At 38.1% G+C, this 27,425-nt stretch overlaps 1 protein-coding gene across 3 annotated transcripts in view; it reads left to right on the top strand.

The window, feature by feature from the left end:
- The window catches only part of nr5a2 (nuclear receptor subfamily 5, group A, member 2), a 62,170-nt gene that overhangs the window by 10,828 nt on the left and 23,917 nt on the right, over window positions 1-27,425 (top strand). For all 3 annotated transcript variants that reach the window (XM_077226644.1, XM_077226646.1, XM_077226645.1), the window contains exons 3-4: window positions 253-394; window positions 8,450-9,144. In XM_077226644.1, coding sequence (XP_077082759.1) covers window positions 253-394; window positions 8,450-9,144 — 837 coding nt within the window. The remainder of the gene's footprint in view (window positions 1-252; window positions 395-8,449; window positions 9,145-27,425) is intronic.

Here is a 27,425-nt window from a genome sequence, read left to right as displayed (position 1 = left end):
GCACATGTCAGTTTTTGTGTGGGTGTGTGTGTTTGTGTTTATCCAAGTGAGCGTCGACTGCTGAGGGAGCGTTTCTCTGCCCGTGGCTCTACTTTTATACGTGTCTACTTGTGTGGCAGTGTGTAACACCTCTTTTTTTCTGTGTGAATGGAATTTTTTTCATACGTGTGTGTGGGTTGTCTGTGGCTGAATAGCACATTAACAAACACCGGAGGTCAAAAGTTTGACATCTTCATTCACCTCACTCTGCAGGGCTTCTTCAAGCGCACGGTGCAGAACAACAAGCGCTACACATGTATAGAGAACCAGAGCTGTCAAATAGACAAGACCCAACGGAAACGCTGCCCCTACTGTCGCTTTCAGAAGTGCCTCACTGTCGGCATGAAACTGGAGGGTAAGAAAAGTCTTTTTAGTTCATCCATGCATTTCTTCCTCTAACTGAACACAGCTTTAGCTCTTTAAAGAGCATTTCTGTCATCATTTACTCACCCGCAAACCCGTAGGATGTTCTTTCTTCTGTGGAACACAAAAGGAAGGATGTTCTCACTGCTCTTTTCCATAAAAAAATTATATGAACAATAAGGTATAACAAATTTTTTTTTCACATTACTTTATCTCATCAAAATAAGTTATACAAGATTCAACCAAAATTTTTTTTAGTCAGTTTAATGTAATTTAAGTTGAATTGACTTAAATATCCAAGTTGATTGTACTTAAAAAACTTTACTAAAAAAGTGGTACATATTAATTGTGCACTATATCCCAAGTCTTCGTACAGGAATAGACTGAGATAAAAGTCATTATTCACTTTTTGCAGCTTGACTGTTTTGGTCCGCACTTTCATTGCGTGGAAAAGAGCAGCGTGAACATTCTGCTAAACATCTTTTATTTGTGTCCACCTGAAGAAAGAATGTCTAAAAGGTTGGAAATAACACATAAACAACTACCATGCTTACTACACGATTCTGTCCTCTTAGTATGTAGATGTACGAATGTTAATTGTTTAACTGCTGGAGGGCAGAATTTCTAGCAGTGTCGTTTTATAGCTAGCTGGCTTTGATTTGCTACCGCATGCTACCAACAGGATACGAGGCCCTCCAGCGCCCTGTCAGACCCGTCCAAAGAGATGAGCGCTCGCTAATACTCCCCACAGGCTTCTTCTGATAGCTCCTTCTCCTAAGGAAAGCTGCAGAGATGGAAAATGTTAACCAAAATGCTGTTTTGAATACAAATCGCAGCAGTAAGTTTCATGCATATCGCTTGAAAACAGAACTACTGCTAAAGGAATTATATTTATTAGTATAGAAACGTGCATAATTGCAAAATTTTGTGATGCTCTGATGGCAATTTTAATTACATTTTATTTCAAATGTAATAATTTAAAGTTGTGTTAAAGTATTATTTAAAAAAATACGATATATTAGTAACAATAATAACAATACAAATAATGATCATAAAATGCCATTATTCAGGGGCCCCAGGCCCCATGAATGAATTTTAGTGATGAACCTGCAATCCATGACTTATGACATCATTTTGTCATAAAATTGATCACGTACTGTATGACATATTTTTTTTTCATAAATATACATTTTATATATTAAATACAAATATTTAATATATGAAAGCTGGGCCCCCCGACTAATACCTAAGCTATACATTGTTATCATTATATATATATATATATATATATATATATATATATATATATATATTTGAAATTTAAACAACTTCCAATTCTTAAATCTGCGATCAATTTTATGACAAAATGATTAATTAGTGATGGACCTGCGATTCATGACTTCTGACATCATTTTGTCATAAAATGAATGGCATTTTTATGAATTGATGGATCATTTTTAAGAATAATAAAGTATAGTTTACCCATAAGTTGGGGACCCTGCACACCATGAATTTTGTAGTGATGGACTTAACAGAAATAAATGCTTCAGTTTAAATCTCTTTTTATGTATTATCTGAAGCTTTCAGCAAAAAGATTTGAGTGCACTACTCGCCATAATTGAGCAAGTAGCAAAACAAAACATTCATATCAGTGTGACACAGACAAGTGGCCTTCCATGTCTCCATGGAAGCTCCATTATCAATACAGATAAGGAAAGGCTGCTGTTTTAAAGTTCTCAAAAAAGCACGGCAGAGCGTGTTATGTCTTCCTAGGAAGGCCTGTAATTATCTTCCTTTATATATTTGTGGCTCAGTTTCAGATTAAGAAAGAGAATCCAACCTTTTTGACCATCATATAATCAGTATAGAGTTGAGGAAGTGAAAAGAAAACTACATAGCCTTGCCTGTGCGCTTATTCATTCCATTCAAGCCCAATGTTGTGCACAGTGGAGCGTAAAATAGTTTAGATTTCATCAAGCGTCTGTTATCCATATTAAGGACCTTGATGAATCTGACAATCTGGCTCGGCTTTACTGTGGATATTTACTCCATGCTTTGCATTGCGCACTTTGTCATTTTTTGGGTCTGATACTCGTTTGCCATCTTCAGCCTCTGGTGGTGGCGGCAGCAAGCTGTACCATTACTTATGCATAGGTATCATAGCTATTCATGTGTGCGCATGGAACTACGCACCTTAAGAGTAGAGCTCCGGCGGACATGACAAACTGTGTGTCAGGAGCCGGCCAGGGGAGGCATTCATATGCCTGTGATAGGACAGGGACTCTCGCCCAAGCAACGCTTAATATTCCTGTATATTAAACACACATAAATCAGACAATAAGCAGCGCTCGAATCTGCCCAGACGGGCCCCCGTCTACAGAGACGCAAAACGCGCGCAAACAAACAACATCTATGGACTCATGGATTGCCAATTCAAGTAAATTAGATCAGGCAACTGCTTTTATTACCAAGGCAATTGCTTTCCGCAAGCCATTTGAATAAGTCACAAATTTGTTTTATAACTGATGTGTACACATACACAGACTTGTTCGATACAGCCTACAAACACATACAGAATAGATATACAAACTCACACAGTTTACATAAAAGAAACAGAATTTCTATTTCTGTGTTCGAAATGGAATACTAGCTTACTACATAGTGAATACTGAACAATGTATACTGCATACCTTCATTTTTAAAAATCATAGTAGGTGCATTATTCCGCAATAAATGATTGTTCCAAAAAGTTGTTGTAAATAAATGTTTATTTAGTATTTTGATCAAATATTTAGTATACATTTTTGTAATTCCAATTAAATTCAATAAAATATTTTTTTTAAATTGCTGCTGATATTGTTTTAGGTTCATTTATCACACTGTTACTGAATTCAGAACCTCACACTAGTATACTACTCATACTACTTGTACCACATCTTTCTGTTGCACAAATAGTAAGAGTAGTATGCAAGTATGCGGTTCTGAATCAGCATAGGAATTGAAGGTCAAGTTGAACGCATTGCATTGTGGGATGTAAAGCATGCTATTCCGTGTAGTCTGCTTTTTTTTTTGTAAATGTAGAAGGCCGTTCTTTGCACAAAGTGTATACTACAACAATGGTAAGAGTGGCTAGGTAGTATGCTATTTCGAACACAGCCAGAAACACAGAATGTCATTATACGCATACAGAAAATTGTCGATAGTTTAAGTATGCATACTATATACTGCAACAATAGTCAAAGTAGTATGTTGTTTCAAATAGCCATAAATGCATAGAAGGTTATGCATACTGTGCATACTATATGCTGCAACAATAGTAGTATAGCAGTATGCTATTCTGAATATTAAAAGTTTAGTAGGCGATTGTATGCATATAATATACTGCAATAATAGTACAATTATTATGCTAGTTCAAACACAGAAGATCATTCTACACAAAGAAAATGTGCATACTGTGCATAGTATACATACTACATACTGCAGCATTATTAGTAATATGGTATTATGGTATGGTAGAAATGCACAATTGTAAAGCAATTGTATTAGTTTATTTTATAGAAAATGTGAACACTATGCATAGTATACATACTATATACTGCAGCAATAGTAGTGTAGTACTATTTTGAATACAGTCAGAGACACACATAAATCCCCTTGTCTAATGCCAAAAAGTCAGTATGACATGCATGTAAATAACCTTGCTTAATTAGACGCTGTGAGAAAAAAAAAAAATCTTATCAGAAGACAAAAAGGAAGAGGGGGATGGTGTGAGACAGAGTGTGTAAGCGTGCATGTGCACAGATTTGTGTGTGTGTGTGTGTGCAGGGGGTACGGCATGCATTCATGATCTGAGTCGTAGGTCTAATTGTGATTTCCCATAAGGGCCGACTATTAGTTTCCAGATCATTAATTACCCTGTTGCTTGGGAATCATTAATAGTTAAACTTACCACAGTTTTTTCTGATTGGATACATTTTTAATAACCACATTACCCCCACCCCAACCCCAAAAAAGAAAAATCTCCCACCAAGTTGCCCAGGAATAATTCTCGGATGTTACGAGAGCTGTCAGCGGGATCGCTCTGGCAACACTTTGCCTCCCCTCTCTCACCAGATCAATCAGATCACACACATAGTGACAACCACACACACACACACAAACACTCACCGCTGTGACAAGGACCATTAAAATCACTCCCAAGGCAGCTGTTGGACTGGGGGTTTTCTTTTAATTGTTTTATTTTTTTTAAGATCTACCGTTCATAAGATATTACGGCCTAACGAGCGCGTTCACGCTGGTCAAGTTGCACACGCGTCGGGAAACGCACACTTTTTGCATATGCTGCTGTGTGTTTAACACCCTGCTGGATCCTCCAGCCATCCACCTGCCTACAACGTGGAGCATAAAAGAGGAATAATTAAGCATAAATAATTAACATGGGACCCAGCAGACGAAAGTGGAGTCTACTGCCCTGTGGCGGGGATCAGAGTCACTTCCGGGCAAAATGCGCTCTCTTCATTTATTTGCCATAATGATGATCTCGTCCGCTTGACTTTGTCTCGCTTCAGTTTAATATTGGATCATTAACACCGTTTCTCTCTAAATTGTTTCCTCTGGCTTGATTATGCTGAGTTCGCTCCAGGTCTGGCTTTGAAAAAAACGGGTCAATTCCCAATTCAAATTCACACATAAAATTTACACCAATTGCTTGTTGCAAATAAGCAATATTTGTGGCCTAAAAGCATGTGGCCAGTTTAATGGCTTCTCTGCTGTGGTATAGATCAATTGAGACTGCGTACCAAACTTCAAAACTTGTTATTGTTTAAAGGTGAAGTGTGTAACTTTTTTATCTATCTATCTATCTATCTATCTATCTATCTATCTATCTATCTATCTATCTATCTATCTATCTATCTATCTATCTATCTATCTATCTATCTATCTATCTATCTATCTATCTATCTATCTATCCATCTATCTATCTATCTATCTATCTATTTACATTTACATTTAGTCATTTAGCAGACGCTTTTATCCAAAGCGACTTACATCTGAGGACTAAAGCAAGCGAGTCATCTTGAAGAGGGAAGAACATCGCAAGAAGTGCTCAAAATACAAAGTTCAGGCATTGCTCAGAGTAGCAAAAGCCAGACAAGGGAAGATTTAAAAGAGAAGAATTTTTTTATTTTTTTTATTTTTTATGTTAAGTACTCAAGGAAGAGATGAGTTTTCAGTTGTCTTTTGAATGCTGTCAGGGATTTTGCATTACGGACGAGGGTGGGAAGATCATTCCACCAGCATGGAACCGTGAATGAGAATGTTCTGGAGAGTGATTTAGTGCCTCGCTGTGATGGCACCACGAGCCGTCGCTCCTTGGCCGATCGTAGGCTTCTGGTAGGGACGTAGACTTGTAGTATGGAGTGAAAGTAGGACGGAGCTGAGTCTGTGGTAGATCTGTAAGTAAGCGTCAAAGCTTTGAATTTGATGCGAGCAGCGAGTGGTAGCCAATGCAGTGAGATGAACAGAGGAGTGACGTGAGCCCTTTTGGGCTCGTTGAAGACAAGGCGGGCTACAGCATTCTGGATCATTTGTAGAGGTTTAGTAACACATGATGGAAGTCCAGCTAGAAGAGCATTGCAGTAATCAAGCCTAGAAATAACCAGGGCCTGGACGAGAAGTTGTGTTGCATGCTCAGTTAGGAAAGGCCTGATCTTCCTGATGTTATACATTGCTTACCTGCATGATCGAGCTATCTTTGTAATGTGGTCTGTGAAGGTCAGCTGGTCATCAAATATTACTCCAAGATTTCTGACCGACCTTGATGAGGTGATTGAGGATGACTCTAGCTGGATAGTGAAGTCGTGCTATAGAGACGGCTTTGCAGGGAGGACGAGAAGCTCAGTCTTTGCCAGGTTGAGCTGCAGGTGATGTTCCTTCATCCATGCCGAGATGTCCGCCAGACAGCTTGAGATACGTGTAGCTACTGTGGGATCATCTGGTTGAAATGAGAGGTAGAGCTGGGTGTCATCAGCAAAGCAATGGTAAGAGAAACCATGTGCCTGTATGATGGGTCCCAATGATGTGGTGTAGATGGAGAAGAGGAGCGGTCCAAGAACTGAACCCTGAGGAACCCCTGTGTTCAGTTGATGTGATTTGGATACCTCGCCTCTCCGTGTAACCCTGAAGGACCTACCTGTGAGATAGGACTCAAACCAGTGGAGGGAAGTTCCTTTGATGCCCAGTGATGAGAGGGTGGACAGAAGGATCTTATGACTCACAGTGTCGAAGGCAGCAGAAAGATCCAGCAGAATGAGAACTGAAGATTTGGAAGCAGCTTTTGCGATCCGCAGGGCTTCTGTGACCGACAGTAGTGCAGTCTCGGTTGAATGGCCTTTCTTGAAGCCAGATTGGTTGACATCTAGCTGGTTGGTCAGAGACAGGAAAGATGACACTTGGTTGAAAGCAACTCGTTCAAGTGTTTTCGCAATGAATGGTAGGAGAGAGACAGGTCTGTAATTCTCTAAAAGTGATGTGTCTAATGTTGTTTTTTTAAGCAGTGGAGTTCCGAGCCTGCTTGAATGCTGTAGGGAAAATGCCAGTGTGGAGGGATGAGTTGATGATGTGTGTGAGTGCTGGTAGAAGTGTGGGAGAGATGGCTTGTAGAAGGTGTGAGGGGATGGGGTCTAGAAGGCAGGTGGTAGGATGACTGGAGAGGAGAAGTTTAGATACTTCTTCCTCGGTTAGCGGAGATAAGGTAAAGAGAAGGTTTCTGGTAGTGGGAGAGGAAGGTTTGAGTTCCTGTGTGTGTGGAGTTGAGAACTGACTGCTGATAGAGGTTGTTTTGTTGGTGAAGAAGTTAGCAAAGTCATCAGCAGTTAAAGAGGAGGTGGGTGATGGTGGAGGTGGACAGAGGAGAGAGTTAAATGTCTTGAAAAGTGTTCGTGTGTTAGAGGCGCTGTTGATCTTGCTGTGGAAATATGAAGATTTTGCAGCATGAACATCAGCAGAAAAGGAAGAGAGCAGAGATTGATACATACTCAGGTCAGATGTGTCTTTTGATTTGCGCCATTTCCTCTCCATTGCCCTGAGTTTGGTCCGGTGTTCACGAAGAACCTCAGATAACTAGGGGTTAGAGGGAGTAGTGCGTGCTGGCCTGGAGGAGAGAGGGCAGATATTGTCTAAAGAAGAAGTTAAAGTGTAGCATAAGGTATCTGTTGCGGTATTCACATCTAGAGATGAGAATTGTGAGGGTGAGGGAAGTGAAGATGACACAGCAGAGGAAAGATGGGAAGGAGAAAGTGAGCGCAGGTTACGTCTGAATGTAACTGGTAGGGGAGTTGGTGGAGCATGGGTAGTGAGTTGTAGATTGAAAGTAATGAGGAAATGATCTGAAACGTGGAGAGGTTTCACCAAAATGTTGTCTGTGATGCAGTTGCGTGTGTAAACCAGGTCCAGTTGGTTGCCTGACTTGTGAGTACCTGTGGTGATGAGCCGTTTGAGATCAAATGAGGCTAGAAGAGAGATGAAGTATGTTGCATACGCCTTTTCTAGTTGAATGTTGAAATCACCAAAGACTACGAGTGGGGTGCCATCCTCAGGGAAGGAGGACGGCACCCGTCCGTGATAGATAGACGGACGGGTGCCGATAGATAGCCCGTCTATCTATCTATCTATCTATCTATCTATCTATCTATCTATAGGTCTATCGTTCTATCTATCGTTCTGTTGTTCTATCAAGGCTTTATCAAGCTGACGTTCAAACTTTGCTTTTTTTAGATAAACATTTTATACATGATTTTGAATTACAAATTATTTAGCTTGCTGACATTTAAATTTGAATTCCAATTCTGCATCCTGTTTACTACCTCAATTCAAATTCAGCTGGAATAAAGGAATTAAACGGGTTCTGAATGATATCATTACTTCTGCAATTCAGTTTGTCGGCACTAGTGGATTTTTTGAATTCTTTAGAATTCTAAAAATGACAATTCTGTCAATTTTCAGATGAATTAATACCCATCTCATGTTGTGTTTTACCTTTTATAAGCTGTGAGGGCCGATCGAATGAGAGGAGGTCGCAACAAGTTTGGCCCCATGTACAAACGAGACCGGGCACTCAAGCAACAGAAGAAAGCCTTGATCCGGGCCAATGGACTCAAGCTGGAGGCCATGACGCAAGCCATGCAAACCGTCCCAGCGGACCTCACCATTACCTCTGCCATTCAGAACATCCATTCGGCCTCCAAGGGGCTTCCACTGAGCCACCATCATCACCACCACCACCATCACCACCACCATAGCTCCACAAGCGCAGGCCTGCCCCCTGCAGACTTTGACCGCAGCCCCTTCGTCACCTCGCCGGTCAGCATGGCCATGCCGCCGCACCCTGGAGGACTGCAGGGCTACCAGCCATACGGCCACTTCCAGAGCCGCACCATCAAGTCAGAGTACCCCGACCCCTACACAAGCTCGCCGGAGTCCCTCATGGGCTATCCGTACGTAGAAGCCTACACGGGAGGATCGCCGCCCAGCTTTCCTCACCTGGTGGTGGAGCTGCTCAAGTGCGAGCCGGACGAGCCCCAGGTGCAAACCAAGATCCTAGCATACCTGCAGCAGGAGCAGGCCAGCCGAAGCAAGCACGAGAAACTCAACACTTTCGGCCTCATGTGCAAGATGGCCGACCAGACACTATTCTCCATCGTAGAATGGGCCAGGAGCAGCATCTTCTTCCGGGAACTGAAGGTACGTGATGCTTTTGTTCATCTGAATAGATAGTAAAGTTTGGTGGTCGTAAACTTCAAGTGATCTAAAAGCATTTTACATAGCGTTGTGAATCAGCATGGATGTCTGTTGGCCTAAAATTCAAGACAAATCTGGGAAAATTTGTTCAATGAATAGTACTGCAGTTTATTAACAATATAAGGACTGTTCACACCAAGGGGTATAACTATAATGAAAACAATAAATATAAAGTTTTAGTTATTACTCTAATTCTTTGGGAACTATAATAGTAACGACACAGAGGAACGATATTGTTGGAATCACTTTCAGAATTTTCTTTCTAGCTCATGAATGATTAAGAAAATTGACAGCCAATCAGAATCTTTCCTGCTTTAAAGAGCTCAAGCATTTAAAGTGGCAGATGAGGTGCATTGATGTGGATGCTAATATAGCGATCGTTATAGCTAGCATTTTTGCTGTGAACAGGCTTTCATTCATCAAGTAAACCTACACCGTGTTCTAACCAGATGCGTCAGGACACGACGCCGCAACGCGATAAAAGGTGTCTTTCCCATCTTAATCAGAGTTTTTGTCTTAACCAGGCGCGATGGCGATACGCAACGATTCTATTTTAGAAACTGCTTCTTTTTCTGCGACAACATACAAAGTATGACAATAATAATCTCAGTCACTAGTTATGTGCTTTATTAATTTGCGTTTGAATATAATTTTGTGTGACCTTTATAGCCATACTAAAAGGGACAATGGATAATTCAAATCTTGAAAACAAATTAAAGGATTATTCAATGTTCAAAGAATCAACTCAATGTGAACAAAAATCTGTATTCTATGACAAAGTCTTTCAGTCACTCGGTATGTATTTCTTAATAATGTTTAAAATTGTGTAATAGCTATTTATGAATTTGATTTTGTACTTATCCATTGCAGTGGCGCTTACAGAGAGACTCCGCCCACACGCTCTTCTGATTGGCTGTGATTTTTGATTGATATTGTCACGTTGCGTAAGGTGTGAACAAACAAATTGCTTGTCGCTGGAATCTTATTGCATCACGTCTGGTTAGGGCAAGTGTTAGAAGAATATTTCTAATATATATCATGTTTTTGATTAATCTTACTTATGGTATAAAGCATTAATTTTTCTTCAACACTACAGTGCACTAGTTGAAGTATTAATATGAATGAGACAAATGTTCCCCTTTGACGGGACAGCTAATTAGTTTTCCATAAATAATGTCTCAAGGCTATTTGTGAGGACTTTTTTGGATGGCTTGAAAAATACATAGTGTATTTGTGTTAGTATTTCGAATTATGTATTGACACACTGATCTATAATTGACGATTTACTACATCAGCTGAAGAGGCCGGTCTAGTGTCATTAATTTTTTATTTTCACTTGCGTTAACCTTTTTTTCTCTATACACATCTGCCTGACAGAAATATTGATGGGATTGAGAAGACTGTGAGTGTTTTAGTAACTCGTGCATGTCTGCCTTTGTGAAAGATTTTGGTCGTGAGCATGCTGTATTTTACCCGCCCGTGACATGTTTTGATATGCCACTGGGAAATCTGACAGCACCCAATTCATATCATTCATTTTGTGCTCGTACAGCTACAGGGACCTTATTGTTTTCAACTCATTACATTCAACAGCTCATGAAATGGACTAGAATGCATTTAAACTGAGGATTGACCATGACTACATTTGAAATATGTAGTAAATTCTGACGTTGTTGCGATACTGTCAAAATAATGTACTAAAATACTCACATTTTTAGTATTGGGGTGGATATCAACTTTAAATGTTTTGATATCGGGATATTCAGTGCAATTGACGTCTTCATTAGCTCCTCTTGGGATTTTACAGCAATTGTTGGTGGCTAAAAAAAAGAAGAAATAAAAATATGACAGCCGATCATGTGAATATTAAACTTTTTTGCTGTTTTCACACTAACAAATTTGCTTTCATCAATGTTTATCCACCAATTCACCATCAATCAGATGTTACATTTTCTTTAAACTATTAGATTTAGATATAAACTTTGTGTACGCAGTTTTTCCCCCAACATAATTAAATTATTCAGTTTTCATAGCCGAATGTTACGCTCTTCCCTGTGCTCTCACCTATAGAGCTTTATTATCCATTCTCGCGCTCTTTAGCTCAAGCATTGTATTCCCACTTTAGTGTGGATTAGCATTTGTGTGTGGCTAATTGCTGTCTGTATCATTTACCTTTAATTGTGTATGCACTTCACCTTTTGCCACGGTAGAGTAGCCTCCCCTTGATGTTGTGACTACTTTCTCGCCCTGGCTAATTGTTTTGCACAATAGATGTTAAAAGAGACAAGGGCGTAGCTGTCGAATTTGACATTAGCAGTCGTAGTGTGGCGGTGAAGTTGTAATTAGCGCAGCTCTCATGTGCCCTCGCTAAATCATATGCTGGAGCACTACCGGAAAAACCACAAACAAAAAAAAGGTATCACTAAAAAGTCTGAACCCACTCCTGACTCTAATTAGCGAACACTTGTACAGCTATTGTTACCCACGGAGCTTTGTGATGCTGATCGGGGTTTATCCCACATAACGATGTGGTTTTAACAAGCTTCATCTATCGAGAGCTCAAATAAAGCTGGAACATTAAGGCAAGAGATATTCATATTTAATGGCATAAAAATGGAGTAAATGGATGCTGTGAAAAGCCTCCCCTCACATTTATGTAGCTATATTTCCTAGAATGTGAATTTAGTGAGTTGTGGATTTCTCCAAAGGTGCTACAGATCAACATGCAAATAAGTGAAATCTACAATTTCACAAGCATTAGCAATGCTAGAGAAATCTACAATTTCAATTTCACAAGCATTAGCAATGCTACACTAACAGTTTAGTATGATTATACAGTGGCACCTGTGTAAACAATTGCTGCTAGCAAATGCTAGCATGTTCGTAGCACAAACACACTCACACACCAGCTCATAGAAAGCTCATATATGTGTAGTACATTACCCAACAACACCACAGACATCAATAAATGCTTTATCTACAAGATTAATAGATAAAAAGATGTTTTGCGAATATTCTGTGAGTTAGTTAATGACAGAGCTTTTGTGGGTAGCATATAATAAACACAGGAAATACAAGTGAATATAAGGCTTGTCTGGGAGGGGGGTGAGTCAGCTATAAATATATCTACATTTACTGCCCTATTATTAGCTTCGTAAGAACAAAAGAATTTCTCCCGTAATACAGCCCGGTGTGAAACGTCTGCCAAGTGTTTAAAGATTTAGTTTCCATAAGTTAGACTTGGTTACAGCTCTCATAAATATTTGGTCATGATGGGATCTCTGAAGAGAGCTCACTATTGTCTTCAGACACATGAAGAAGAAAAAAACATTAGAAGAACATTCTGATAGCTATTTCTCACACTTGGGCGACAGTGAATCTGTAAAATAAAAAATAAAAAAGAGGAAGATGGGAAAGATTAGCTTAGCTACCAACCGACCAGACACAGACATGAAATTTTTTGCAAACTTTTTAAAGAGACTTTTAACCCTGTAAAAGTCTGACATATTAAATAAACAGTCCGAATAATATTTTTTGTTCTACTTTATTAAACTATGAGTATCAAACTTTTCCCCATTATACAGTAGCATTATATAGGAGTAAAGAAAACCTACAGTAAATTAATGTCAACGGGTTTCCTTACTTTTAAGTCAACTGAAGAAATAAGATTAAATTCTGATAGCTTGTAATTTAAATTAGTAAACTCTTATAGTTTAACTTGCATAAAATACATATAAATATCAGTTGTCACTAATATGTCTTAGTTAGATGATAGTTAAATGATTAGTTTTATGATCAAAGCTCTATAGTTTTCATTGTGGGGGTAAAACATAATGCAATTCAATACAATGATAATTGAGAGATGTGACGTTCCTCAAAAGCCTGAAGTATCATTTTTGATATTTACATTTTAACATGATTTTTCAAAAAAAAAGAAAAAAATCTACATGTAGTTAATCAAGTACACCTAAGTTGTTTCAGTCCAGTAAGTGTTTATTTTGAAATATTATTAGGAATATACTAGATATTCTTACTTGATAAAAATCTGTGAAGATTTCACACCAAAAAGACGTGTACCCTGACCTGAAGGTGCACGTTTTTAGAATTTCATTAAAACGACTTTTAATTGCCAAAAAAGTATAAACTATCGATCAGATGACAGAAGGCTTGTAGTAGATTGTGTTTTTATCAAGTTTAAAGGCCATATTATTTTGAGTACAGTAGGCTTTATAGGGTTAATGAGCAAGAAATGGCATGTAAAACTACACAGTAAAAAATGATATGATCAATAAGTTGACAACGTGTTTTTATGTTGCTTTAACTTTTTAAAGTTAAGCAATTTTCAAGTTTTTTTTACAAGTTGTACAAGATACAACTAATTTTTTTAAGTCAGTTTAATGTAATTTAAGTTGATATTACCTAAACATCCAAGTTGATTGTATTTAAAAATTTATGGCAGCAATTTTTTTGACAGTGTACATCAAAATGGCCTCTCAGATAGCTCACTAAAGAAAGCAATGTTGTACATAAACTAATTGTTCTTTGTGTGTTATGAAAATGCTGTTTTATGTGTGTGTGTTTGAAGGTGCGTGCCAGCAGCATCCCTGTTGTCTGGCTGGTTTGTCATGTAAGGGTGGTAGTCATGTTTAGGGGGTTGGGGGGGGAAACAGATGCAAGCTTCCTAGTATTTGCATTGACAATATGAGCTGGTATGAAGCCGGTGTGCGTGCTTGTCCTCCCCTGGCTCTGTCCTTAGCTGCCCGACCCATAACGTGGAGAGTGATTCACATCCATAGAGAGATCACCCTTTCATTGTGGACGGCGGGCTATTGTTTGACGGATAGGATGCGTGCACTTAGCTTTTCCTCAGCACACAATGGCATTAAAACGCAGATTCACCGCAGGCTTAATCGTTCATGTGAGGATTCCGCGTAATTCGTGCGTCTTACACAATGTACTCGGGTAAACTTAATCACCGCTGATACTGTGCCACAAAGCGACCCCAAATGGACTGCCTTAAATTTAGTCCTCCGAGCTGATAAAAGTCAACCGTGCAAAACTTACAATACCCTGACATGTGGCGCCAATATTTATTTTTATTCTTTCACGGCTGCTCGGGGACACTTTTTTTTTTCTCTCTCTCTCTCTCTCTCTACAGTGAATTGAATGACAATACCAGGCCTGCCATTAAGTAAAGCAGCACTGTATTAGGGCCTTGTTCTCCAGCCTGCACCCAGCCGTGAGGCTCGTGCTTATTGAAAAAGCAGCTGTGAGGGGAGAGAGGACAGGAGATAGGGGACGTTCTCTCACTTTCAGTGTTATAGTGTCTAGATCACTGAAGCTATGTTCAACTGCACTGGGCATTTTATATATTTATACAGTTTCACTGTAGAACATGTTGCTGCCTTAAATTTTTAAGTATAATCAACTTGGACGTTTAAGTCATTTCAACTTAAATTACATTAAACTGACTTAAAACACGAGTTGAATCTTGTATAACTTATAAAAAGTTGAAAATTGAAATTTTGATGAGTTAAAGCAATGTAAAAACACGTTGTCATAACTTATTGATCATATCATTTTTTACAGTGTTCAAAATGCTATAGGCTATAATACATTATATTATGCAAATGATGTTGCACAACATATTTGTGTAATTTTCTTTAAAAAAATTAAGCTTCTAAACTTCATATTAAAACAGATTTAAATGTTTTTTTTCCCGCAGGTATTCCATGCTTACAGAAAAATTCCCATATTGTGTCTATAGCACTTCATATAATCAGCTGATTTACATTTATTATTATACAGTGCCTCAAAAAGTTTTTGGGCAATTAAGTCACTCTCAAAAAAATGTCTGAATTTCAATGTATTTGGTAATAGAATCAAAATATCCAAACAATTGGCATCTGCAAACAGATTGTGAAACGTTTGTTTGAAAACTGTGTTTTTTCGTCTTTTTATTTAAAATAAATGCTACTTGGTTTGATTTCCGAAGGATCATGTCACACTGAATGTTAAAATTACATTTTAAAAGTATTAAAATACAAAACAGTTATTTTAAATTGTAATAATATTTCACAATATTGCTGTTTTACTTTATTTTTGATATAATAAATGCTACCTTGGTGAACATAAGACTTCTTTAAAAAAAAATCAAGCAGTGCAAGTGGAACTGCATATTAACATATAATGCTTTATTAATTTTTATACTGACTGCGAGAGGATTATTTTCTCCCTCCATTAATATTTTCACGCTATGCAACACTTTTTCTCATTCATTTTCTAGTTTTGCTAATCCGCCAGTCGACATTTCAGAGGTTCGGGCCAGAGACTGTAATTTCCGAGGCCGTTGTATATCTGCAGAAATTAATAAGGCGTTGCGGTCGTGATCTGTGAACTTGTGCACGATTTATATCCCCCACCCCCCACCCCAGCTTCATCTCCACATATACTACCCAGACCAGCCATGGCGTCTCCTGCCCTCCCCGTGACTCGCAGACGGGCCTGAGGTCAAGCCAGCGAGTGTCCTGACAAACAGCCTCGGTCGCGAACGCACCGCCGGAGATTTGTAACCGTGTCCCTGGTCCGCCGGATTTGAATTATTCCACTTTACATCGGCGTGTGCCGTGCGGGGTTATTGTCGTGAGAGGGGAGGGCCTGGGACGCATGGGGGGGGGGGGGGGGGGGGGGGGGGGGGGGAAACAGGCCCAAGAAGCGGCACCAAGGGCAGGGGGTGTGGTGAAGGACAGGGGGGGAAACAGGTGGGAGGTTAATGGCCCCTGGACCGGATCCACCAGCCGCTCAGACTTGATATATGGGCTTTGGGTCTGGTGCAGGCGTAGGCTTTCAAAGATATATTATTTCATTTGAGAAGCAGCATTCTCGTCCCTGCATTTGTCTACTGATAGATGATATCCCGTGGCTGGGCAGCAGCCACAATTGAAGATAGCGTGTGAGTTTTCGTAAGGCTCGTTCTTGTACATATTTTCTCTTTCTCATATTCTCCTGTCTCTCTGCTCGGCTGTGGGCAGGTCTTTTGGCAGGCTGCGTTTATTTTTTCCTAAGCCTGCTATTTCAGTGGTAACAATATCTGTTTGATCAGAAGAGATGGGCAGCTGGAGAATGTCCACAAAGGCCTTTTTTCATTCATAAATAATGCACAAATAGACAAAAACTCCATGTCTTGTCATGAATTCTGGAAGAATGCGGTGTTTTGGCACTTCATAAATATTACAGTGGCGAAGTTGGGGTTTTAGCCCCCTGAAGATACCAGAAAAATTTATAATAACATGGACGTACAAGGTGGATCACGGGTTTTTAGTGGAGAGAAGATGAGCGTAAACATTTATTAATTTATACGCAGTCACGAATCATTACAAAGGTTATAATTACAAGATCATTATTTGCGTTCATCAATCAATTGTCTTGCACATTTGTCCGATTCGCTTGGTTGTTGCCAAGAAGCGCTCACTTAGACAGCAAGAGAATCTTACTGACATTCAAAGCCAATCACTGTGGAAGCCCATTTCTGAGTCAAAGAATAAAAGCTAACGTCACTATATGTTGCAACCTGACTTAATTTTGTATTTTAAACTTTTTCTCCATTTGTTTAATTACTTTGAAGCAAAAACAGACTTTAAAGTAATGAAAATAGCATCCAAAAGTACTGATTATTTCTCACAAATCTCGCTAGCGCTTAAAAATGTGGGGTGAGGACAAGGATGCTGTGACAGTAAAGACATTTATAATGTTACAAAAGATTTCAAATAAATGCGGTTCTTTTAAACTTTTCTATTCATCAAAGAGCCCTGTAAAAAAATGTATCACAGTTTCCACATAAAGTAGCACAACTGTTTTCAACATTGATGATAATCAGAAATGTTTCTTGAGTTTCTTGATCATATTAGAATGATTTCTGAAGGGTCATGTGACACTGAGTAATGATGCTGAAAAGACAGCTTTGCCATCACCGGAATTAATCACATTTCAAATATATCCAAATAGAAACAGTTATTTTAAACTTTAATAATATTTCACAATATTTCTGTTATTACAATATATAGCCGACGACATATCAAAAATATTATCGACCCTAAACTTTTGACCAAAAGTGAACTTACTCAAAAATGGCTTAAAACAATAATATCAAGATTTTACACGACAAATCTCGCAATTCCAGTGACTAGTTCTTTCTCAAAAGAGCTCGTTGTAGCAGCCTGGTACCTTGTAAGCATGACTCTGGTTCCTGGAAGACTGATAAATGTGCATCCTGACTCCCAGAAGTCAGCCAATCAGATCGGAGCTCCTAAAACAGCATTCACAGCTCTCTTTCACGGGGCATTGCATATGGTGCTTCCTATATGGCAGCTGAAGTCAGCTTCACTCTTTCTTTCTCCCTGAAAAATGCTTCTTGCACCATCAAGGCCTAACCGGACAAAGGAAGGAAGTGCGTAGACTTGTTAAAAGGAGAGATTTAGGGTTCGAACTCCCCTCAGGGCCTGTGGGAGACTCCTGGGAAGGGTTTGGAGCGGTCGGAGAAGAGTCTGTTCATCCACTTGTTGCTTTGATGAAGGATAAAAGCCTGTCATGAACTTCTAGTCCTGCCCAGGAGCTGATGGACTCGTACCGCTGCTTCCATTCCTTCTGCTGAGCTCTGATATGGGGGGAAAAAATGAGAAATATAGAAATATGTTTACTTTTCTTTATCTTCAGAGTGGCTTTGGTATTTGTAAGCACTTTGCACTCCAGAAAGGGACAAATGTTTGATATTATCTTGTGGCGATTAAGGTAAAAGCCTTTTTTATTGGCCGCACTGGATGCTTGTTAAAACCAGGATGTAGAGTGAAGCCCCAAAACACCCCAATCAGACCGAGCCGACAGAAGACAAACTGCTCCGAAGAGGCTGATTTAAGCTAACAAATCAACTCAATCAACATTTTCACCCCTTATGTACTAGTCGAAAAGTAAAAACGGCTGTGCATTTGCCCTCATAGTTGCAAATATCAAAATAGCATCTTGTACGAGAACCTTAATATCAGCCTTGCTTTTAAATGGCACGAGATCAGCATTCATGAGATGTTTCTTTAAAAGATGCTTCAATTTATCTCTATTTATCATTGTACAGTAGTTGGAAATGCCATAAAACAACCATAAAAAGTATATATTTCATAAATATATATTTAATTTTATTATATAAAATATTTGAAATAATTATATTATTAATATTGCTTTAAATTTTATTTTAATTTTATTATATGATACTTTAAAATTGCTTAGTCTTAATGCTGTAGATGTATGCATACAAGGTAAAAACAAATACATACACACACACACACACACACACACACACATATATATATATATATATTTAATGTATAAATGTTATATATATATATAAATTATTTAATAAATACATTTTATATATACAGTATATATATATATATATATATATATATATATATAATTTATACATGTTTTATTTTTATATATACATATGTATATTAAAATATTTAAAAAATACATTTTATATACACAGTATATATATATATATATATATATATATATATAATTTATAAATTTTATATTTATATATATATATATATATATTAAATATTTAAAAAATACATTTTATATATACAGTATATATATGTATATATATATATATAGAGAGAGAGAGAGAGAGAGAAAAATATAAATAAAATACCGATTTTTCGGTAGTTTTAATGCTATGTTCATGTAACTCATTCAATTAAAGTTCATGACGTGAAACTGTCCAAATGTCACTCATGGTTTAGCCTTTTCCCCTCTATAATTATTCTCTTCAGCCATGTATATCTCACACTTGTAAATTAAATTTGCACAGCAGCTGTAATTTTGCACCTGTTTTACGTAATGGGTTCGAAACGAATCCATAAAATGCAAGCGCAAACTGAACGTGTAAACTTTTACATGCACACTACAAAAGAGCATTTGTTGAATTCGTCCAGATCTGCTGTTGTCCCGTCCTTTAGTGTTTAATTAACTTGTCATAATCAGCGCATGCAGGCGTGAGGTTTCTAGTGTCCGCTCTTCAGCCTTACTCTGTCAGCAGTTGTCTACGACATCTATTTTTGCTTTTTATTTTCAGCTGTCTATTCCAGACGCGCTGAAAGGTCCCAAAGACAATAGATAAGGACTGCGGTCAGAAAGACAGGGAGCGCGGAGGCTAGGCTTACACTTATATTTAACTGCACTGCGTGAATGGATTTGCTCCTGATGAATGGCATGTGCAATTCAGCTGGAGAACGTTATACGCAGTTGAGAAGAAATGTTCTCCAAGGCGTCAAGAGAAAGACAAAGCCACCTGTTCATTAAACCGACTTATATCTTTTATTTCTGCCTCACAGTGTAGGTTCAGTCTGAGACATTGGCACCGGCTGGCACTTTTAAACGTTTCCAAACACATTAGCGTAACTTGCAGAATAGTTTTCGTAATTACATTCTTTCTTTATCCTGATCCCCTGATGAAAATGAAAGGAAGGTTTCACAATTTCTGAACTACGGGAGAGGAAAAACTTTCAAATTCGCACCAGGCGAACAGTCAAGTAACTGACGTGTTGACAGCAGTTTTAAAACTGAGCATTGCATTACAATGGTGCAATGCCAAAAATGGCAAATCGGACTATAGGGACGTAATAGTTAAGACAGTAATGCTTCTCTCAGATTGAGTGAGCAGGCATTTGAATTCTTTCTATACCTGTTTGCAAGGCTCAATAAAGGAGGGTGGTCTGCAGCTGCAAGTGTGAGACATTTTGGCATGAGACCCATCGGGTGTCACACAATACAAAGTTTTGGCTCTAAAACAAGTCATAACAATTTTATGATCTGAAAAAAAAATTGCAAAAGAAAATAAGTTTATATAGTATATATATATATATACTGAAAAAAAATGTATGATTAATGAGTTATGACAACATATGCTTTTTGCTTTTACATTGCTTTAACTCATCAAAAAGAGTTAAGCAATTTAAAAAAAAGTTAATAAGTTATACAAGATTCAACTTATTTTTTTAAGTAATTTTAATGTAATTTAAGTTGAAATTACTTAAACATCCAAGTTGATAGAACTTAAAAATTTAAGGTAGTAATATGTATATATATATATATATATATATATATATATATATATATATATATTACTACCTTAAATTTAAATATATAGTATATATACTGTATATCAAAATTCATTATATATTAAAAAGAGAATAAATACAGTTATCTATTATATGTAAAAACTGTTTATTGAATACATTCATTTATATATTTGCTACGGAAACATGGTGATGGAAAAAATATGAAGTGGGAAAAAATATATTTCAATCTTTTTGCGTTCACTTGCAAAAAAAAATAAAATTTAGGCCAAGAAAAGTTGCGTTTGCTCGGGGAGGGGGCATTTTGTGAGCGAACGCAAAAGCATTGACCAATCATTTTTCCTCCCATCACATATTTTTTTTACTTCCCCATGTCCATTTAGGGCCTCTGTGATATATTAAATATATATTAAATAAATAAATAAAAACATCAGAACAATACCACTTATAACTTACATAATCCAACTGCATGCAAATGAAATGCATTGATACATAACTATTTCGAAATAGGGCGTAAAATGAATGAAATGCCCGAATGTCAATTTACATTGAGAGGTCAACTCTTGTTTTCTGCCTCAATACGAGCAGATGATGTGGAGGCGGTAACTAATGGCGATGCGTTAGTACGAGAACAGACAGACGCATAAAGCCACTCTGGTAGGCGACTGCATCTCCCAGCTAATTAATACAGGAGCCCCAGCCTACCTGGACCCATTTCCCAACAGAGCCAATCAAGAGTCATTTCCTGTTGTCTGTCAGCGTGTCACACAAAAGCCATAAATATTGACAGCCGTCTCCAATAAAGACACCCATAAATCGCAGAATTGAGGGGAAAATACGGCACGGGGGGAAATAAAATCAAATAAAAATACGGCGATCATTCTAAACGCGAGACACCGTGTGTGAATATGTGTGTGCGCACAGCGTGCAGATTGAGAAGCTCGATCGATTCCGGCTCGACGTGGCGTGCACAACTCATTGTGGATTTGGAGAGCATTATTTTCTCACTGACTCGTGGAAGGGGGGGTTGGGGTAAAGTAGCGTAGTGTGTGGTACTTCAGAGAGCCTCCCATGACTGCATGTGTATTAGGAGTCTAATGTTCAGCTGAATAATTGATCAGGGCTGCCGTGTTTTTTTGATAATTAGTTGATAGCTTCTTAGCTTTAAGCCTTCGGATCCATTGGAAGAGACTTGTTTGTTTTTTTTGATTCACTTGGTGAATTATTTGAAACAACTGCCCAGGTGGACTTAAAGTGTACTGATAAATGGCCTAAGGTTTGAAAAAAAGTTTTTTTGTTTTCGTTCGTTCTCAAGACCTAATTTCATCCTTTCATTCTCTCTGGATCGTGCTGTTGCTCAAGAGACTTATTAGAGTTTCGCAAAGCATGCAGACCACAAAAAGACTGTAGAGTTTTATTGAATATCACTTCATTAATGAAAGGCTGCCAGTTTACTGCTCATGAATTTATCAAATTATAGTCTTTAATCATAGCGTCTAAAGGTAACAGAAAACGCTGTAGTAAAGCACAGTAACGTATAAATATGCACTTTGCAGTTCTTTATCAATTACTACAGTGTTCTAGCCAGGTATGTGGCAGATTGCTTTATATTGATGAAGACCAGACTGTAAGAACCTGTTTCAGTTTCATTCTGAAAAGATACACACCAAGTGTCCTTGAAATTGAATGTGACTGCTGACAGGTGAACACACCACAGCAGGTGTAGATTTATTTCTTTTACCCTTATTTTTTTTTTAAATCCCTGCAATAGTAGAGCCTAGTATAAATCTGTATAAATATATATTTCGGCCACTTCAAAGCCGATATCGGTTAAGCACTAATAAGAAGAAGCATTTATAGTCTATTTCATCTCGGTGATGTCCTTTAATGCTTGATGTCCCACTAAACCCTGCTGAATGCCGACGTGTGTTGTTTTTATTGTGGGGCTCTGATCAAACTCTGGGTGTTTCACAGGTCAGGAGTCACATTCGGGAGACTGTTAATGCGGTCACCGTGGGAACTGATCAATCTCTATTCCTCGTCGCGATCGATCAAACACCCCTCCTCCAACCCCATCATCAGCCAGTCACTCCGTTGAGTTGCTCGCTGTCCACTTGCTAGCCTTGGACGAGTCCCAAAACTGCTCACCTGCACACTAACACATGAATTATGAGCATCTGTTTATCCCCCCTCGCAGAGACACTCAGAGTAAGAATACCACGAGGTCTTCTCAAATATAGCTTCTACGAGGAATGCAAATGTTTTCCCAAAGATATCTCAATTTACATTGGTGTCAGGCATACGGTGAAAGCCTACATAATCTATGTGTCTCATGGACTCAACATCACTGGGACAAGATTACAACATGGATAGTTAGCATTGCTGAGAGTCGGTTTCTGTGTCCAGCCTTTCTTATACTGCGGTAACACACCACACATCTAAACATTTGGAGCACATTTTAATAATGTCGTGGGTATACAGTAAATTACATGTTTGCAAACCACTGCGATTAGCCATTTCATATTCATATATCTATTCAGTTTACTTAGCCTCGAGTCATTCCAAGCCCCGTACAATTTTCTTTCTTCTGTTGAACACAAAAAAAGACATTTTGAAGAATGCTGTTGTCCATAATGAAAGCATTGTTTGGCCAGGGTCCAATTAAAAAAGTGGTCCATTTGGCAATAGCACTATATTACAAGTCTTCTGAAGTCATACGATAGATTTTCTTGTAGGGAACAAAACGCACGATAAATAAATAAAAATAAATAACGAAAATAAATAAATAAATATTCAGAAACCTAAAAGGATTTTTAGGACTATTAAAGCATGTTTTACGTCCCTTGTTGACGATATGCTTTCATTTTATGGAAAAGAGCTGCTTTTCAAAACTTTGTGTTCCTCTGAAGACAGTCAGTCATACAGCATGAGTACATTATGATCAAATTTTCGATTTTAGGTAAACTGTCTTAAAAACTCCTGCAATGCTCTTTCACTGAACTCTTTCCCATATGAAGCAACGTAGGACTCTAAAATAAGTCCGGAGAGAGAGCGAGATGCCAGACAGCTCCCTCAGAGGAGCACGGGTATGAAGCAATGCGCCGCAGCGGCTGGTGGCCACCTGCTCAAAGTCCCAGCATGCTTATCAGACCCCCTGGCAGCGAGAGAGCAAGAGAGCAAACAGAGGCCCTGCCATGACAAACAAGGCGGGAGATTTCCACAAGATCAGGGAAAAGTGAGGTCAAATAAACCAAACCATGCCCCTTCAGTCTCGAGCATCCAAAGCACGTCAGATCAGCTCCCACGGGACGACTAAAGAGGAAGCCAGAATGTGACACCTCAGCACAAATTGTTAGCACTTCCTCTAGGGATTCGGGGAATCTTAGATTATGTCCCATGAGATTAACTGCACTTTTATAGGTTTCCCAAATACTGTTAGTGTTGATAAAGAGATTAGGGAATTTGTTGGAATTAAACTTTGTCCAAATTTGTCGGACGGGAATGATACCTTTAACTGTGTGGTTTTTTGTGGACAGATGCGATAGTACAAGGGTGTCCAAACTTGGTCCTGGTGGGCCAATTTAACTCAAAAGACCTGCCTGGAAGTTTCTAGTGGTGCCTAGTAAGAGCTTGATTAGCTAGTTCAGGGGTGTGTAATTGGGGTTGGATCCAAACTCTGCAGAACAGTGGCCCTCCAGGAGCAGGATTAAGGTGCGTTCATGAAATTTAAGCAAAATATCACTGGTAAAAAAGGATAAATTGTCCATAGCGAATAGATGTATGAAGCACAGCTCACACAGAAGTCACTTTCAAACCAAGCAGCTTTCTGTTGGTCAATGTGGCGAATTCATGTGACCAACTCAGATATCCCACCCTGCAAAAACTCATTTCTGGGAGATGGAACAACACTCCCCCCACCCCCCACCCTAATGACTGTGATCAGTTAAGTTAAGTTGACTTAACTTAAAAAAAAGTGATGAAACCCATTGCATTAAAATTATTAAGTTAATAAACTTCATGCGTAATTGAAAAAATTAAGTTATGTGGAAGTTCACATAACTTAATTTTTTCAATTACGCATGAAGTTTATTCATAATTTTAAGGCAATGAGTTTCCTCACTTTTTTTGAGTTGTCAACTGATCACTTTTTTTTTTACAGTGTATTATATTCATTCAAAAAGCCGCCAAACACTGATTCGTTCATAGTATTCAGGCCCCGAACATGAATGTGATGTAGGAGTGTGACGGAAAAAAGAGGCGAGGGTCTCCACAAAATCTGAACGCAAGTGTTCCCCGAAGACAATGCGTATTTGGCTGACCACTTGTGATCGGTTCGCCGAAAACGCATCTAAATGCCAGGTGGAAACAGGCTTTCCTCTCGCCCACTCGATTTCCGGGATATTGTAGGAAAATTTGTGGGCATCAGGGAGCTGCTAGCAATATGTTGGAGACTCTCAGAGCAAATTGAAAATGAGCGAAATCTGCGCAGGGAACTTTTTCGCCCTTACACGAAACTCCCAATCGCACGGATTCCTGTTAGAATTACTGTATTTCGTCCGTGGAATTTCACCGAGCAACGGAAAATGTGACCTCAACTTTAGCAATCGAACTCACAAATTTCACCTGCCGGATTAAATGGAAGAAAAAATCATCAAAATCATAAACAGTTTACTCATAAATAGATGGTTCTTTTGGCTTGGACATTTGGCAACACCCTAAAACACTTCAGAAAATAATGATCTATTTTGTTTCTTATATAAACTGCATTAACTGTATAAAATACTGTAAAAATTCACCAACAGAAGGGAAACATCCAACATTAACTAATATTTGCCAGCCTGACAGAGATGAAGTGTGCATACCAGCGTATGAACAGATGTCCACAGAAGACGACTCAAAGCTCACTGCCTGACGGTACCATTGAAGTGCACATCAAACCTCACCTGTAGTTTCCCGACTAGCCATACTGATCCACATCCAAGAGGTCATAAGATTTCAGATGGGATTTATTTTCCTTTTACCTCCTCATCTTTTTTTTTCTCCCATCCTCGTATTTATGCAAATGTGATTGTGGGCCGCGTACTTGCAGCCTGCCTTTAGTTGTAAATAAATCATTCGTCTCATTCTGTTCATTAATGGGCACTCAAGGAGATTCTATTAATCTGTTCATTAGTGCACTTCAAAAACAACAAAAAAATACTTATTAAAAGCAGTTCCAGCTGTGTAAGCTCGTTATTCGTGCCTTAACAATGCTTGTGGCACTCTACCAAAACCATGTGGGATAAAGAAAAAAAGCTCATATTTGGCAATTTGGACTCTATTCTATTATCACCGGTCAACCCTTTCAGGCAGTGATGAATAAATATTACTTTTGGATATGCAACGAGACATATTTGCACATCATTTACATTAAAAATGAAAAAAGAGGCAGGAATTCTTCGCACATAATCACTTTACATTCATTTGGAAATTTCCGCAATGCCGCTGAGGGTCTAAGGATCTTCTTTAGGAGCACTGCGGGGGGCTCAGCAATTGATCGCTACATTGATCTAGCAATGCCTGAATGACCGTAAAGGAATTAAATTGGTTTCTTGGAGGATATGCATTTTTTATCATAAGAGAGAAAGTAAAAGCTCTAGTTTTGAAAAATTGGAAGTGCAGCACATGAATAAACGCAATAAAAATATGAGTTTTAGGTGTTTTAGATGAGCACACTTTTCGTATCTGGAGTATGCAAGAAGAATTTGTGAAATGTGAGATTTCAGTGTAGGTCAACAGATTTGATGTTTAATCACTGCTTATTCTGCTTAAGCTGTCTGAGATACCTAATTAATGCCTTTAGACTGAAATCAATAAGTGTGTTTTTCTTTGGCTGACCTCCAGGTATTTTTCCAGCACCTTACACGACCTGCTCATCTAGATAAAGATTAACACCCGATTGCAATCTTATTTTTAGCATGTCATGATTATACAGATGAATTTACAATCTGTGAGTTTGCCGTGAGTATTGAGTTTATTCCCGGGATCCATGGTGGAAAAAAATACTAATCACAGAAGCTTTACGACAGTGTAAAACATTGAAGTACAGCATATTTCGCCAATGTTGCTGGTGTTTTTGGTGGTATATATTATGATTTAAAACACAATGGGCCTCATTCTTTAAACTTAAGTAGAATAGCTGTTTGTAAAATAAAACAAAATGTATTGTTTCATGAATAATAAACCTAAAATGTCTTAAATGTTTGATAGATACTGGGGAATAATACAGTGCATGGTATATTTAAACCATGAAAATGTTATTTTCTTTAAAAATGTTCTAAAACACCTCCTTTATAAACTGACAAATTCAATTCAGAAATAGTTTCAATAATACTGAAAAAAATATTGAAAGTAGTTTTAGGAATAATTTACACAAAATTAAGTCCATGAATGCAAACTTTGTACGTATTTGATAGCAATTGTATATTGTAACGACAAAGGTACTATTTTCTGTGTGAATTGCCGTAAAAAATCCGTAAATTGACAAATTTCGATTAGGAATCATGTTAATTTCAAAAATAACAAAAGTTATTTTACAAACTGTTAACAAATAAATTCTTTATGTTCATGTTTCATGAATAAGGTGCAATGAACGCAAGCTTTTATACGTATTTGGTAGGTTTTTTATATTGTAACAATGAAGGCTCTACTTTCCGTGTAAATTGTTCGTAACAATATTTTTACACAATTACCTCGAAATATGTTCTACTCGTGTTTCATGAAAGAGGCCTAATAAACACAAACCTTTGTACGTATAAAAGATGCAACTGTGTACATTTTTTGTAAACAATGATAGTGAATTTTACCAATAACTATAACTGGAACAATCGGTTATCGGTGCAGATTAATCGGCAAAACCGATTTACCGGTCGACCTCTATTAATTTGTTTAATTCAATTCAGCATCAGATTTAAAAAATGATATTTAAAGATAGCAGAACTTTTTTTACAAACGATTTACACACGAACAACTTTAACATTTGATAGCCATTGTATATTAAACCTACAAAGTCACTTGCTTCAGTGTTAAATGACATAGCTTGCCTGTTGTAAGTGC

This window comes from Siphateles boraxobius, unplaced genomic scaffold (assembly GCF_051911475.1).
Source record: "Siphateles boraxobius isolate OS27281-9 unplaced genomic scaffold, OSU_SipBor_1 13, whole genome shotgun sequence".
In the NCBI taxonomy this organism is placed as follows: domain Eukaryota; kingdom Metazoa; phylum Chordata; class Actinopteri; order Cypriniformes; family Leuciscidae; genus Siphateles; species Siphateles boraxobius.
This window is presented reverse-complemented; position numbering and strand designations above follow the sequence as displayed.